At 43.5% G+C, this 16479-nt stretch overlaps 1 protein-coding gene and 1 long non-coding RNA gene across 2 annotated transcripts in view; one reads left to right on the top strand and one right to left on the bottom strand.

Annotated features, from left to right (window-relative positions):
* Nucleotides 1-8412, top strand: part of LOC137320936 (uncharacterized) — a 34428-nt gene extending 26016 nt beyond the window's left edge. Inside the window, exon 3 of the long non-coding RNA XR_010962678.1 lies at nucleotides 8203-8412. This is a non-coding gene — a long non-coding RNA (uncharacterized lncRNA). The remainder of the gene's footprint in view (nucleotides 1-8202) is intronic.
* Nucleotides 1-16479, bottom strand: part of wdr36 (WD repeat domain 36) — a 110617-nt gene that overhangs the window by 2510 nt on the left and 91628 nt on the right. The window contains exon 22 of the mRNA XM_067982947.1: nucleotides 8788-8975. Coding sequence (XP_067839048.1) covers nucleotides 8788-8975 — 188 coding nt within the window. The remainder of the gene's footprint in view (nucleotides 1-8787; nucleotides 8976-16479) is intronic.

Genomic DNA, 16479 nt, shown 5'->3' with positions numbered 1-16479 from the left:
GCTATAGGCCCCGACAACATCCCGGCTGTAGTGCTGAAGACTTGTGCTCCAGAACTAGCTGCGCTTCTAGCCAAGCTGTTCCAGTACAGCTACAACACTGGCATCTACCTGACAATGTGGAAAATTGCCCACGTATATCCTGTCCACAAAAAGCAGGACAAATCCAATCCGGCCAATTACCGCCCAGTCTACTCTCAATCATCAGCAAAGTGATGGAAGGTGTCGTCCACAGTGCTATCAAGCGGCACTTGCTCACCAATGCTCAGAGTAGTTCCGCCAGGACTACTCTGCTCCAGACCTCATTACAGCCTTGGTCCAAACATGGACAAAAGAGCTGAATTCCAGAGGTGAGGTGAGAGTGACTGCAGCATTTAAGAGAGTGTGACACCAAGGAGCCCTAGTAAAATTGAAGTCAATGGGAATCAGGGGGGAAACTCTCCAGTGGCTGGAGTCATACCTAGCACAAAGGAAGATGGTAGTGGTTGTTGGAGGCCAATCATCTCAGCCCCAGGGCATTGCTGCAGGAGTTCCTCAAGGCAGTGTCCTCGGTCCAACCATCTTCAGCTGCTTCATCAATGACCTTCCCTCCATCATAAGGTCAGAAATGGGGATGTTCGCTGATGATTGCACAGAGTGTTCAGTTCCATTCGCAACCCCTCAAATAATTAAGCAGTCTGAGCCCGCGTGCAGCAAGACCTGGACAACATCCAGGCTTGGGCTCATAAGTGGCAAGAAACGTTCACACCAGACAAGTGCCAGGCAATGACCATCTCCAACAAGAGAGTCTAACCACCTCCCCTTGACAGTCAACGGCATTACCATTGCCGAATCCCCCACCATCAACGTCCTGGGGGTCACCATTGACCAGAAACTTAACTTAGCCATATAAATATTGTGGCTACAAGAGCAGGTCAGAGGCTGGGTATTCTGCGGCGAGTGACTCACCTCCTGACTCCCGAAAGCCTTTCCACCATCTACAAGGCACAAGTCAGGAGTGTGATGGATTACTCTCCACTTGCTTGGATGAGTGCAGCTCCAACAACACAAGAAGCTCGACACCATCCAGGACAAAGCAGCCCGCTTGATTGGCACCCCACCCACCACCCTAGACATACATTCCCTTCACCACCGGCGCACAGTAGCTGCAGTGTGTACCATCTACAGGATGCACTGCAGCAACTCGCCAAGGCTTCTTCGACAGCATCTCCCAAACCACCTAGAAGGACAAGAGCAGCAGGTACATGGGAACACCACCACCTGCATGTTCCCCTCCAAGTCACACACCATCCCGACTTGGAAATATATCGTCGTTCCTTCATCGTCGCTGGGTCAAAATCCTGGAACTCCCTTCTAACAGCACTGTAGGAGAACCTTCACCACACGGACTGCAGTGGTTCACGAAGGTGGCTCACCACCACCTTCTCAAGGGCAATTAGGGATAGGCAATAAATGACGGCCTCGTCAGCGACGCCCACATCCCATGAACGAATAAAAAAAAAGTTCAGATGACTTAAATATACGGCATTTTCATTCAGTAACCACTTAATTGTTAAAAGACAATAGCTAGATTACAACTTAAAAATAATGGAGCATCAACTTTATAGCGAAATACCACTGTAGCAATGAAACAATCAATAAAACTGCTGTAACATAAACAGGAAGCAGGCAAGTCTGATAAGACAGCCTGACAAGAATGGCCTAAATTTGTTTTCTTTGAAAAGCACCAATATTGCCACTTATTTATATATTAAAATATAAATTAATTTATTTCCCTACATTACAACGATGACTACACTTCAAAAGTATTTTATTTGCTGTAAAGTGTTGGGATGTCTGGGGGTCATGAAAGGCAACATATAAATGCAAAATTCTTTTATTAAAAGATCTTTAAAGTTGAAAATATGCACACTTATCACAGAATATTTAACTGCTCTCAGTCATACTTAGTAAAACCTTTCACGTTCCAAGAGTCAATGCCACCACAATTAAAACTAAAATAAAACGAAAGAATAATTCTAACTTTACTGAACTCAATCCCAATAATAGACTTGTTAATTTTAAGCAATGCTACTGAGTATAGATAGAAATAAACTGTTACTTCCCAAAAGGAGACGATTACTGTTCACTTTTTGTAAAATTAAATTATTTATTATTCAAATCAATAATAGCTTCCAGACTTTCAAATTTTTGTAATGATTCCAGGGGCTTCCTATAACTTAACTATGCCTGACAACTGAGAAACAGACATATACATTTATTCACAGCATACAAGAATAATTGAATCTGAAAACTTTGATGTAAAACACAAATCACTGATTTACTCCAGAAGAAATGATAATATGCTCAACTACCGTAGAATCTTGCAGCACAAGAGGCCATTCATAGAATCACAGAACGGTTACAGCTCAGGAGGCCATTTGGCCCATCGAGTCTGTGCTGGCTCTCTGCAAGAGCAATCGAGCTAGTCCCACTCCCCTGCCCTATTCCAGTAGCCCGGCATATTTGTTTCCTTTCAAGTACTTATCCAGTTCCCTTTTGAAGGCCATGATTGAATCTGCCTCCACCATCCCCTCTGGCAGTGCATTCCAGATCCTAACCCTCGCTGTGTAAAAAAGCTTTTCCTCATGTCACTTTTGGTTCTTTTGCCAATCACCTTAAATCTATGTTCTCTGGTTCTCGACCCTTCCGCCAATGGGAACAGTTTCTCTCCATCTACTTTGTCTAGACCCTTCATGATTTTGAATCCCTCCATCAAATCTCCTCGCAACCTTCTCTGTTCCAAGGAGAACAACCCCAGCTTCTCCAGTCCATCAACGTAACTAAAGTCTCTTATCCCTGGAATCATTCTAGTAAATCTCTTCCGCACCCCCTCTAAGGACTTCACATTTTTCCCCAAAGTGCAGTGCCTAGAACTGGACACAATACTCCAGTTGTGGCCGAAGCAGTGTTTTATAAAGGTTTATCATGACTTCCTTGCTTTTGTACTCTATGCCTCTATTTATAAAGCTCAGGATCCCCTATGCTTTCTTAACCACTTTCTCAACCTGCCCTGCCACCTTCAACTATTTGTGCACATATACCCCCAGATTTCTCTTTTCCTGTACCCCTATTAGAATTGTGTCCCCTAGTTTATATTGCCTCTCTTTATTCTTGCGACCGAAATGTATCACCTCACATTTTTCTGCATTAAATTTCGTCTGTCTTGGGTCCACCCGTGCCACCAGCCTGTTTATATCCTCTTGAAGTCTATCACTATCCTCCTCACTGTTCACTACACTTCCAAGTTTTGTGTCATCTGCAAATTTGGAAATTGTGCCCTGTACACCCAAGTCCAAGTCATTAAGGTTTGAGGTGCTTGCAGCCTGTATGGACGAAAGCAGGGGCTGCAGGATGCATGAGCAAACTGACCATGGCACCATGGTACAGGAAGCCATTCAAGCAAGGGGAGTTAGTAGGAATGTAGTGGTAGTAGGGGACAGTATAGTCAGGGGGATAGACACAATTCTCTGCAGCCGAGAACGAGAGTCCAGAAGGCTGTGTTGCCTGCCCGGTGCCAGGGTTCTGGACATCTGCTCTGGGCTGGAGAGCAACTTGCAGTGGGAGGGGGAGGATCCAGTTGCCATGGTCCACGTAGGTAGCAACGACATTGGTAGGACGAGGGAAGAGGTTCTGCTCAGAGAGAATTAGCAGCTAGGGGCTAAATTAAAAAGCAGAACCTCAAAAGGTAATAATCTCTGGATTATTACCTGAGCCATGAGCAAATTGACATAGGGTAAATAAGATTAGAGAGTTAAATTCGTGGCTCAAAGATTGGTGTGGGAGAAATGGGTTTCGATTCATGGGGCACTGGCACCAGTACTGGGGAAAGTGGGAGCTGTATCATTGGGATGGCCTTCATCTGAACTGTGCTGGGGCCAGTGTTCAGGCGAATCGTATAACTAGGGCGGTAGAGAAGGCTTTAAACTAAATAACAGGGGCGAGGGATCAAGTAAGGTAAGGTATGATAAATTAAAGAAAGAAGACAAGGCAAGAGAGCAAGGTAGCAATAAGGGAAATGATAATCAGAGTGTGGCAGGAAGGGGCAGAGCATGCAAACTTAAGAGTGTGCCAGCAGATAAGACTTGAGATTGCAAAAATAGTAAAAAGACAGCACTAAAGGCTTTGTATCTGAATGCACGTAGCATTCGTAACAAAATGGATGAATTGACAGCTCAAATATAAATAAATATGTACGATTTGATAGCCATTACAGAGACATGGCTGCAAGATGACAAAGGCTGGAACCTGAATATTCAAGGGTACTTGACATTTCGGAAGGACAGGAAGCCAAGAAAAGGTGGAAGGGCAGCTCTATTAATTAAGGATGACATGAGTATAATAGAGAAATGATCTTACTTCTAAAGACCAAGGTGTAGAATCAGTTTGGGCAGAGATAAGAAATAGTAAAGGCCAGGAGTCACTTGTGGGAGTAGTTTATAGGCCCCCTAACAGTAACCACACTGTAGGACAGGGTATCCAGGAAGAAATAATGGGGGCTTGTGAGAAAGGAACAGCGATAATCATGGGTGATTTTAATCTACGTATAGAATGGAAGAATCTGATTGGCAAAGGTAGCCTGGAAGATGAGTTCACAGAATGCTTTCGGGACAGTTTCTTGGAGCAGGACGTTCTGGAGCCAACCAGAAAGCAGGCTATTCTAGATCTGGTAATGTGTAATGAGACAGGATTAATTAATGACCTCGTTGTAAAGGAGCCTCTAGGTAGCAGTGATCACAATATGATTGAATTTCACATTCAGTTTGAGGGAGAGAAGGCTAAGTCTCAAACTAGTTTTTTAAACTTAAATAATGGCAATTATGAGGGCATGAAGACAGAGCTGGCTAAAGTGAACTGGGAACTGAGCTCCTGAAACATTTACCTGAGGAAGGAGGAAGTCTCCGAAAGCTTGTGAATTTAAAATAAAATTGCTGGACTATAACTTGGTGTTGTAAAATTGTTTACAATTGTCAACCCCAGTCCATCACCGGCATCTCCACATCATGGGAACTTAGGTTAAAGGATAGGTCAGTAGAGATGCAGTAGCAGACATTTAATAAGGTATTTCATAACACTCAGCAAAGATACATTCCAGTGAGACTTGGAAATATATCGCCGTTCCTTCAATGTCACTGGGATCAAAATCCTGGAACTCCCTACCTAATAGCACTGTGGGAGAACCTTTACCAAATGGACTGCAGCGGTTCAAAAAGGCAGCTCACCACCACCTTCTCAAGGGATGGGCAATAAATGCTGGCCAAGCCAGCAACGCCCACATCCCATGAACGAATAAAAAAAAGACAGACAGACTCTAGGGGAAGGACGCACCATCCGTGGCTAACTAAGGAAGTTAAAGATAGTATCAAATTGAAAGAAAAAGCATACAATTTCGTGAAGATTAGTGGCAGGTCAGAAGATTGGACAGAATATAAAAAACAGCAAAGAATGACTAAAAGAATAATAAGGAGAGAAATTAGAGTACGAGTGAAAGCTAGCTAGAAATATAAAAACAGATAGTAAGAGTTTCTACAGGTATTTAAAAAGGAAAAGAGTAAGTAAATAGAGCGTTGGTCCTTTGGAGTGAGAGTCTGGGGAATTAATAATGAATAAGGAAATGGCGGATGAACTGAACAGATATTTTGCGTCCATCTTCACAGTAGAGGATACAAATAACATGCCAGAAATAATTGTGAATCAAGAGGTGAAAGGGAGGGAAGAACTTAAAACAAACAGGGAAATGGTTTTGAAAAAATTATTAGAACTAAAAACTAACAAGTCCCCAGGTCCTGACTGACTTCATCCTAGGGTCTTAAAAGAAGTGGCTGCAGAAATAGTAGGTGCATTGGTATTAATTTTCCAAAAATTCCCCAGATTCTGGAAAGGTCCCATCAGATTGGAAAACAGCGAATGTAACTCCTCTATTCAAGAAAGGAGGGAGACAGAAACTACAGGCCAGTTAGCTTAACATGTCATAGGGAAAATGCCAGAATCTACTATTAAGGTGGTTATATCAGGGCACTTAGAAAATCTCAATGCAATCAGGCAGAGTCAACTCGGCTTTGTGAAAAGGAAATTGTGTTTGACTAATTTATTAGAGTTCTTTGAGGAAGTAACAAGCAATGTGGATAAAGAGGATCCTGTGGATGTGGTACACTTGGATTTCCAGAGGGCTTTTGGCAAGGTGCCACATCAAAGGCTACTACTCAAAATAAGAGCTCATGGTGTGGGGGGTAACATATTAGCATGGATAAAGGATTGATTAGCTAACGGGAAACAGAGAGTAGGCATAAATGGGTCATTTTCAGGTGAGCACAAGATATAACGAGTGGAGTGCCACAGGGATCAGTGCTTGGGCCTCAACTATTTACAATCTATATCAATGACTTGGATGATGGGACCGAATGTATCGTTGCTAAATTTGCTGATGACACAAAGGTAGGTAGGAAAGTAAGTTGTGAAGAGGACGTAAGGAGTCTGCAAAGGGATATATATAGGTTAAGTGAAGGGGAAAAAATTTGGCAGATGGAGTATAATGTGAGAAAATGTGAACTTGTCCATTTTGGCAGGAGGACTAGAAAAGCAGTATATTATTTAAATGGAGAGAGATTGCAGAACTCTGAGGTACAGAGGGATCTGGGTATCCTAGTACAAGAATCACAAAAAGTTGGTATGTTGGTACAGCAAGTGATTAGGAAGGCAAATGGAATGTTGTCATTTATTGTAAGGGTAATGGAATATAAAAGTAGAGATGTTTTGCTAGTTGTACAGGGCATTGGTGAGACCAAATCTAGAATACTGTGTGCAGTTTTGGTCTCCTTATTTAAGAAAGGACATAATTGCTTTGGAGGCAGTTCAGAGAAGGTTCACTAGACTTATTCCTGGGATGAGGAGGTTATTTTATGAGAAAAGGTTGGACAAGTTGGGCCTGTATACATGGGAGTTTAGAAGAGAGATGATCTTATTGAAACATATAAGATGCTGAGGGGATGTTTCCCCTTGTGGCGGAGACTAGAACTAGGGGCCACAGTTTAAAAATAAGGGGTCTCCCATTTAGGACGGAGATGAGGAGAAATGTTTTCTCTGAGTCGTGAATCTGTGGAACTCCCTTCCCCAGACAGCGGTGGAGGCAGGGTCATTTAATATTTTTAAGGCTGAGTCAGATAAGATTCCTGATTAACAAGGGCGTCGAAGGTTATAGTAGGTAGATGGGAAAGTAGGGTTGAGGTCACAATCAGATCAGCCATGATCTTATCAAATGGCAGAGCAGACTCGAGGGGCCGAATGGCCGCCTACTGTTCTTAATTCGTATGTTGTACTTCACAAACGAATAACTGAATAAATTTATGGTTGAAGACGTTTGATAGAAGAGTGGTTAGAAGGAAATATAAAGTTCCCTCATTTACAATTCTAGCTGCTGCCTTGCAACAAAGATACTTAAACATTGGAACATCACAATCAATGTCTTCTCAGTCAATAGAACTTCAAAACCCTAGCCACCAGAAAAAGGCATAAGGTGTGAAGGTGCCTATAGAAGATTCCTGTTGGTGGTCACTAATGTCTAAAATTGATATAAGTAGCAGTTTTCCCAGATGTGCTGAAGTGCTTGCTGCATTCACTGAATAAAACACCTGATCAAGTCAAATCAGAGATCATCTAATACTTCAGTGGTCTGGATTCCTAGTTGATGACAGACAAACAGTTGGAATTGGCACATGAAGCCACCAGGGCGCTGTCAATCAGCATATTAGTCCTTGGACTTTGAAAGTAACCCAAAGTTTGGGAAACTGCTTTGTGGAAAACGATCAATGTAGTATGTTGACAACGCATCAGAGGAAGAATGGGACAGTTCTGTGTTTGAACGCAACGCCTGTTTCCTATGCAAGGTGTGATCATATGATTAAATCACTGAAAGAAGTTACAATGGAGAATGGTGCAAGTGAAATGTTGACAACAGTTATGAAACTTTCATTTCACTTTGTACAAATGGAGCTACAATGGTTCTCTGTCACAGAGGTTTCGAAAATATTCAAGTTATGATAGCTGTGGTATTAACAATAATGTTTAATGCTAAAGTTAAACTAAAGTTACTGTTAACACTACTGTAAATAGTAACTGGATTATCTTATAATGCTTCAATAATTTTTTTTAAACATGATTGTGTTTCAGATGCTTCATCTCTACAACAGCCACCTATGTGTCACTGCCACTCTGGCTAGCCCCATGGGCGACGGTAATATCCACTGTATCCTCAAGTTCCAATGTTATTCAAATAACTTCAAGTTGATATCCAACTAGTAACTTATATACCCCACAGTATGAAAGATAAAAATGTATATATTAGCAACATGTACAAATGATGATAGAGAATCTTTGAACACATAGAATAAAAAGGTAGATTACCTACTGGAAAAGGTCATCATCATTTTTCAAATGTAGTGCATCCTCCACACACCAATACTCTGCCTGTGTAATTAAACCTATACCTTTAAAAGCTGGAGATTTTCAGAATAGATTTTGGCAATAAGAGGCCCAATGTGAGAAGGAAAAATCTTTTCCTAGAGAAAAATGAACAGGCTCAGATCCTGGGGCTAAACAACTGCAGCATCACCTACTGCAACATCATAAATGACATTTTCATGTGCGTGCTCAGCATGTGGTTTTCCAAGAAATGGTGGTTTATATTCCTGAAGTGTGTGGAAGATGCAAAGTGAAAAGTAAGTTTTCTGCTTTCAAACCAACAACTCCAATTACCTTTAGGTACAATGCCAGGTAGGCCTGAGCCAACTCAAAATCACGTTTGGTGCCAAGCATGTAGCTGATCATTTGCAGAAAGCTCTGCATCACAACCAAAGAACCGCCTCCTTCTGGTGCCAAGCCCCTCAGCTCAATGTCAATATTCGATGGTCCCATTCCTTTCAGAAGTTTAACTGCATGGTCATCTGCAGGGAATTGGAAAAAAAAAAATCTAATTTCCTTTAAAACATTTATTTTGAAAATACATTTGGTTACAATTATTCATAAAAGTCACGATAAATACATGGTCATTTTTGAATTCCAAAGCACAGATGCTGCAAAAATATCACCTGCACTTGAATTTCTGTACTTTTCTTATGCAGAACCAGTTAAATGAGGAGAATCACACCGAGAATTACAGATGTAGGAGGCTATTCGTCCCATTTAGCTATTGTTATTTTGTAATAATTTTATGAACTAGTGCGTTAGTAAAACTAGCAGAATCCCCCGGCAAAGATAGGAATTGTTAGAGGAAAAATACATGCATATTCTCCCACATAGCACTATCCAGAAAAGAGGGCAAGTAGCATTAACTTTTTAAAAATTCATTCTCGCCATATGAGTGTCACTGGCAAGGTCAGCATTTATTGCGCATCCTTAGTTGCCCTTCAGAAGGTGGTGGTGAGCCACCTTCTTCAACCGCTGCAGTCTGTGTGGTGAATATACTCCCACAATGCAGTTACGTAGGGAGTTCCAGGATTTTGACCTAGCGATGAAGGAATGATATATGTCCAAGTCAGGATTGAGAGAGATTTGAAGCTGACTGTCCAGTAACATACTTGCTGTAGCGCAGTGGCTATGTACATTAAAAATAAAAACAGAAAATGCTGGAAACACTCAGCAGGTCAGACAGCATCTGTGGAGAGAGAAACAGAGTTAATGTTTCAGGTCAATGACCTTTCATCAGACCAGTCATCGACCTAAAACATTAACTCTCTCTCTTCATAGATGCTGCTTGACCTGCTGAGTGTTTCCAGCATTTCCTGCTTTTATTTCAGATTTCCAGCATCTGCAGTATTTTGATTATGTATATTAAAAGTTTTGTGTAGGACACACACTTTCTGATCACAAACCTAATTTTCTGCAGTCATGATTTTCTGTCAACACTTACAATGGAAATAACCCCTTGGAACTTTCAACATTTTACAACTGAAAAAAAAACCATGGGGGTTATAGTGGATAACCCCCAAAACTGGGCACTGGGGGTCGCGGTGCGCGATTAACTCTGCGCCCGGTCATTGAGATGCAGGCAGCATGTAACATTTGTGCTGCCTGGTCATTTACCTGATCGCTGCGAGCAGCCAGGCCTAGCTGCGCTGCTGAGTGGCTGCTCACCAGCAGGGGAGCCCCGATATCACGAGTGGCTAGCACCACTTAAAGGCAGCCTGCACCTCTTATTTGCAAAATGTAATATGGGTCCATACGGAGATCAGACATCGCACACGTAAAACACAGATGCAGGTTCCGTCCCTATGTTTACAAACTGTTGAGTTATGTTAAAACACTGAATAAAGATTGCGCACTATTAAATCCCACATCCTCCAATCTGCACTCCAGACCTCACCAGTCTGCTGATCTAAGTTTGTACCAGGCCTGCGAGAGAGCGTACACCAAGATTCTCTGATGATGCACTAGAGGTCTTGGTGCAAGAGGTGGACAGAAGGAGGGGCATCCTATGTCCGCGGGGGAGGGGGGAGGGAGAAAGAGGGCAAGAGGCCCTCCAGACTTATGCTCCCAAGGCAGTAGGGGAGAAGGTCAATACCAGGTGCATAGTACCACGAACATGGATGCAGCGCAGGGAGATGTTCAATGCTTTGACACGAGTGGTCAAGGTGAGTGAGGTCAAGTGGCATCTCCTACCAACTGCAAACTCTTCCAATCAGATGGCTTCCTCTCACCCTCACACATTACAGCAGTTGCAAGCTGTGCACCCATACACACACTGGCAGCTATTCAACCATGACAGTCTCATCACCCAAACATCTTGCAGGACACCCTCCGACATACAACCTGCTTTCTTGCAGCAGAAGGTGGTGCATAACAGGAGGCAGCAAGTGGCAATGGCTCCATGGAACGTGAACCTACAGTCCTCTCACAGGATGACAGCATTCCTGTCCCACCCCTGCCACTGCCCTTGTTGTTGTCTGTCAGTTAGCCAACCCACTCCCTGTAGAGTATTGAAACTCTATTATAGGAACATAGGAACAGGACTAGTCCATTTAGCTCCTCAAGCCTGTTCTGCCATTCAATGAGATCATGATGGACCTGTGACCTAACTCCATATACCCGCCTTAGCCCCATATCCCTTAATACCGTAGGTTAACAAAAATCTATCAATCTCAGATTTAAAATGAACAACTGAGCTAGCATCAACTGTGTTCCAAACTTCTACCACCCTTTGCGTGTAGAAACGTTTCCTAATGTCACTCCTGAAAGTCCTGGCTCTAATTTTTAGGCTATGTCCCCTAGTCCTAGTATTCAAGTATAGGAGACCTCCAAATACAGGTACAAATGCATCAGCAGCCAGAAGCAATAATCCAGCGACTAACCTGTAATTCCTGCATGATCCTTTTAAATAGCACCGGTGGGGGGGGGGGGGGGGGGGGGGAGATGAGTCCTCCATGCTCTTTACAACCTGTTCAGCTGTGCAAGGTTAAAACAGTGCATTGGCTGGAGTGCTGAGTTCCAAAACCACATCTGTCCCTTTAAATCAGTGCTGCACACTGATCTACCGCATATTCTCCCTACTTTACATACTGCCGGCTTTCGTTATCTGCGTTCTTTTTTTTATTCGTTCATGGGGTGTGGGCATCGCTGGCAAGGCTGGCATTTATTACCCATCCCTAATTGCCCTCGAGAAGGTGGTGGTGAGCCGCCTTCTTGAACCACTGCAGTCCATGTGGTGACGGATCTCCCACAGTGCTGTTAGGAAGGGAGTTCCAGGATTTTGACCCAGTGACTATGAAGGAACGGCGATATATTTCCAAGTCGGGATGGTGTGTGACTTGGAGGGGAACGTGCAGGTGGTGTTGTTCCCATGTGCCTGTTGCTCGTCCTTCTAGGTGGTAGAGGTCGCGGGTTTGGGAGGAGCTGTCGAAGAAGCCTTGGCGAGTTGCTGCAGTGCATCCTGTGGATGGTACACACTGTAGCCACTGTGCGCCGGTGGTGAAGGGAGTGAATGTTTAGGGTGGTGGATGGGGTGCCAATCAAGCAGGCTGCTTTGTCCTGGATGGTGTCGAGCTTCTTGAGTGTTGTTGGAGCTGCACTCATCCAAGCAAGTGGAGAGCATTCCATCACACTCCGGACTTGTGCCTTGTGGATGGTGGAAAGGCTTTGGGAGTCAGGAGGTGAGTCACTCGCCGCAGAATATCCAGCCTCTGACCTGCTCTCATAGCCACAGTATTTATATGGCTGGTCCAGTTAAGTTTCTGGTCAATGGTTACCCCCAGGATGTTGATGGTGGGGGATTCAGCGATGGTAATGCTGTTGAATGTCAAGGGGAGGTGGTTAGACACTCTCTCGTTGGAGATGGTCATTGCCTGGCACTTATCTGGCACAAATGTTACTTGCCACTTATGAGCTCAAGCCTGGTTGTTGTCCAGGTCTTGCTGCATGCGGGTTCAGACTGCTTCATTATTTGAGGGGTTGCGAATGGAACTGAACACTGTGCAATCATCAGCGAACATCCCCATTTCTGACCTTATGATGGAGGGAAGGTCATTGATGAAGCAGCTGAAGATGGTTGGGCCTAGGACACTGCCCTGAGGAACTCCTGCAGCAATGCCCTGGGGCTGAGATGATTGGCCTCCAACAACCACTACCATCTTCCTTTGTGCTAGGTATGACTCCAGCCACTGGAGAGTTTTCCCCCTGATTCCCATTGACTTCAATTTTACTAGGGCTCCTTGGTGCCACACTCGGTCAAATGGTGCCTTGATGTCAAGGGCAGTCACTCTCACCTCACTTCTGGAATTCAGCTCTTTTGTCCATGTTTGGACCAAGGCTGTAATGAGGTCTGGAGCCGAGTGGTCCTGGCAGAACCCAATATGAGCATCGGTGAGCAGGTTATTGGTGAGTAAGTGCCGCTTGATATGACTGTCGACGACACCTTCCATCACTTTGCTGATGATTGAGAGTAGACTGATTGGGCGGTAATTGGCCAGATTGGATTTGTCCTGCTTTTTGTGGACAGAACATACCTGGGTAATTTTCCACATTGTCGGGTAGATGCCAGTGTTGTAGCTGTACTGGAACAGCTTGGCTAGAGGCGCAGCTAGTTCTGGAGCACAAGTCTTCAGCACTACAGCCGGGATGTTGTTGGGGCCCATAGCCTTTGCTGTATCCAGTGCACTCGGCTGTTTCTTGATATCACGTGGAGTGAATCGAATTGGCTGAAGACTGGCTTCTGTGATGGTGGGGATATCGGGAGGAGGCAGAGATGGATCATCCACTCGGCACTTCTGGCGCACATCACGTTAGAAGCATGTGCATTCCAGACACCATTTTGGGTCCTTAGGAGGCCAAGTAGCGCTTACAAAATGGGTGGTACGCAGCCCAATTTATAGCCCCATATGTCAAATTTGTCACACTGTAGTTGCACGGCCCCTGGCCACCAGTGGTGCTGCTGTGTTGGGAGTCACCCAGCTCCATTTTTCATTTTGATATTCTTAACTAAATTTCATTTACTTTTTGCCCACCTTTTTAGGCTTCCCTAACCCAGCTACAGCTTACCTACCCTGTACCACCAGTCCTATTTGTTTTCCTCAGTGGTGTAATGGCTGCCTGCCTTATTACTTGCCTTGGACTCTATCAGGTCACCCCTCAGCCTTCTCATTTCTAAAAAGAGCCCCAGCCTGTTCATCGTATCCTCTCTGTTCTGGTGTCATCCTTATGAATCTTTTTTTGCATCTTCAGTGCCACCATATCCTTTTTATAATATGGAGAACAGAACTGTACACAGTGCACCAAGTGTGGTCTAACCAAGATATTATGCAAGCTTAACATAACTTCTCTGCTTTTCAATTCTATCCCTCTTGAAATGAACCCCAATGTTTGGTTTGTTTTTTTAAAAAAAATGGCTTATTAACCGGTCGCTACTTTTAGTGATTTGTGTATCTATACCCCTAGATCTCTTTGTTCCTCTACCCCATCTAGAGTCTTATTATCCAAGCAGTACGTGGCCTCCTTATTCTTTCTACCAAAATTCACCACCTCACACTTATCTATATTGTACTGGCTTTTCAGACAGCTTCTCCACTGTTCCCCAAAAATACCATTGCCGTCCATGGCAGGAAAGCTAAACGCAGCCATGTGACTCTATGGAATAATACACCAAAAGCCACAGATCTCACTGCTAAGGCGCTTCCTGCCATAGTGCAGCAGCCTGGATTTGATCTTCAGTCAGGTCTGTAACTGAGTTTTGAAAATGCTCCAATCAACAACACATTGTAAAGTAGAAACAGAATTTTCAACTGGTGTACTATGCAAGGCTCCGCTGAGTCTTAGTAGTTCTAGTATGCCTGATATTTTTTAGGGGTACACAATAACTATTTGCATACATTGGCCCAGACTTTTGTGACTGTGGATCCAGACTTTTCTGACCGTGATTCATGATAAAGATGTGGCCATAAGGAATTCTGTGAAAACCGCCTGTTGCAAGAAAAGTTCCATTTTGGGGTCAGGAACACCTAGAGCCAGTATAATGAGGCTTTTGTTGACTCTTGCATTAAACGCTTCGGCACATTTTCAGCTTACATCTAGCATGCATGTTAGAAGATATTTCCTCTAGTACACTGGTCCACACACTCCTTTAAGCAGTCTGAGCACCTTGTATTTTAGGAGTGTATCCATACTGCACAATATCTAACTATATGATAGCATAATCCAGGGGGTCGAACAACAGCACCCCCTTGTGATCTGAATTGGATTTTCATGTCTTTCATACATGCCCCCATGTGCATTTTTGCAATCTTTTCAGCAGTGGACCAAGAAAATACTTAGTAAGACAAGGCCAGGTACAAATCGTTAAGATGCTTCATTTCACAGCAAGTGAACATCCAGAGCAAAATTTATGATCAGGCTCCCTTTTCCTGAGTCCTCCCTCTCAGAGGGAGTTTGTAAATGTGCCAGAAGGAGAAGCTTCCAACAAAATGGTGAAACCCACGTAAGCCAAGGTGGGTTACCTATTCCCCACGGGGGAAGGGCATTGGGAATTCAATGTCAGGCGCATTTCAAATAAATTTTAGGGTTATGGTTTGGGAGGGAGGGGGGGGGGGGAAAGAGAACTCCCAATATCCCTCCAGGCAATAGTTATGCTTTGGTTAACTATCTCTGAGGACATATAATTTGAAGTGCAGCTGTTGGCAATTGCCACAAGTTTGCTTTAGCAGTCATGTACCAGGCCAGGATCTTTAGCTGTGAAGTTCCATGTTACCAGACCAATAGTAATCCATCCTTGCTTTGTATAGAATTCAGCACTGGTTGAAGCAATGACATCTTGCTGCCCATGAAGTCTTAGCACTGAAAGGTACTAGTTGGTTTTTTGGTGCCATCTGATGGAGACAGTCCCTGGCATTGATTGAAGTTGTCTGGACCTCGGCACCAGTTTCTTCAGCACCAAATGAAGCTGATACGTGTTTATTACCATCCAACAAGGCATGGCTGGATTTATTGAGCTTACTGTGCTTGAATAATGCAAGAAACATGATGCAGGCAATCCTTATGAAATCATTTTTTAGGCAACAAGCATTTTATGCAATGAATGTTAGCATCAGTAATTGTTAACGGCCTATTTCATTTTGAAAAGTATTTAAAGTCTTTGCCATATTTTGGTACTGACATGCTGGCCAACAACAGAAGCATTTAGTTTATTATAAATGCAGGCAATGCTTTGCATGAATCAGTGCCAAGGTGCATATTCTATGACAACAGCACAGGTGGAACACACACATTGCGCAGTGTAAAATTTCAATTTGTAATTTAGCCCCTTGCAAATGATAATTTGTCACTGCCTCGTTTAGCTGCTCTCTATATTGCTGTCTAGGGATTAAGGAATTGATCACTGGTGTTGCCAAAGCATTAAAGCTTGCGTTTCTTTGTATATTTATCCTGAAAATGACTGCCTGCATCCATGCAGACATTTTGGTTTCCTGAGAAGCTGGGGGAGAAAACAAAAAAGCCCAGATAGACCGTATACAATAACAGAACATTCCATTATCTCATGCCTAGCTAATCTAACTTGTAGAAAAGCTGGAGTCTTTGTTCGAAAGTTGGGTTACAAGAGGTCCAACACCAGAAGAGAGTCTTTAGCTGGGGAAATATGAACTGGCCCAGTGGTGCAAGCCGTGCAATATTATAGAATGGAAAAATAGCAGATCACATACAATGCTTATCTGCAATGTCATAGCAATGTTTTCATGTATGTGTTCTGCACTTGGCTTTCCGAGAAACTATCAAGCTAGGCTCTAATCCTACGGTGTGTGGAGACTGTGGAACTAAGAATCATCTCATTTTGTTGTTTCTCCTATTTTCCCAACGACCACATGTTTTCTTTGCATGGCTAGCTAATACTTTAGGACACACAGATAACCAGTTATTGCTGGTCATGAAACAGGAGTAAATAATGTTGTTCAGGTAAAGAAAGAACAGCAA

The sequence above is a fragment of the Heptranchias perlo genome, chromosome 4 (assembly GCF_035084215.1).
Source record: "Heptranchias perlo isolate sHepPer1 chromosome 4, sHepPer1.hap1, whole genome shotgun sequence".
NCBI lineage: Eukaryota > Metazoa > Chordata > Chondrichthyes > Hexanchiformes > Hexanchidae > Heptranchias > Heptranchias perlo.
This window is presented reverse-complemented; position numbering and strand designations above follow the sequence as displayed.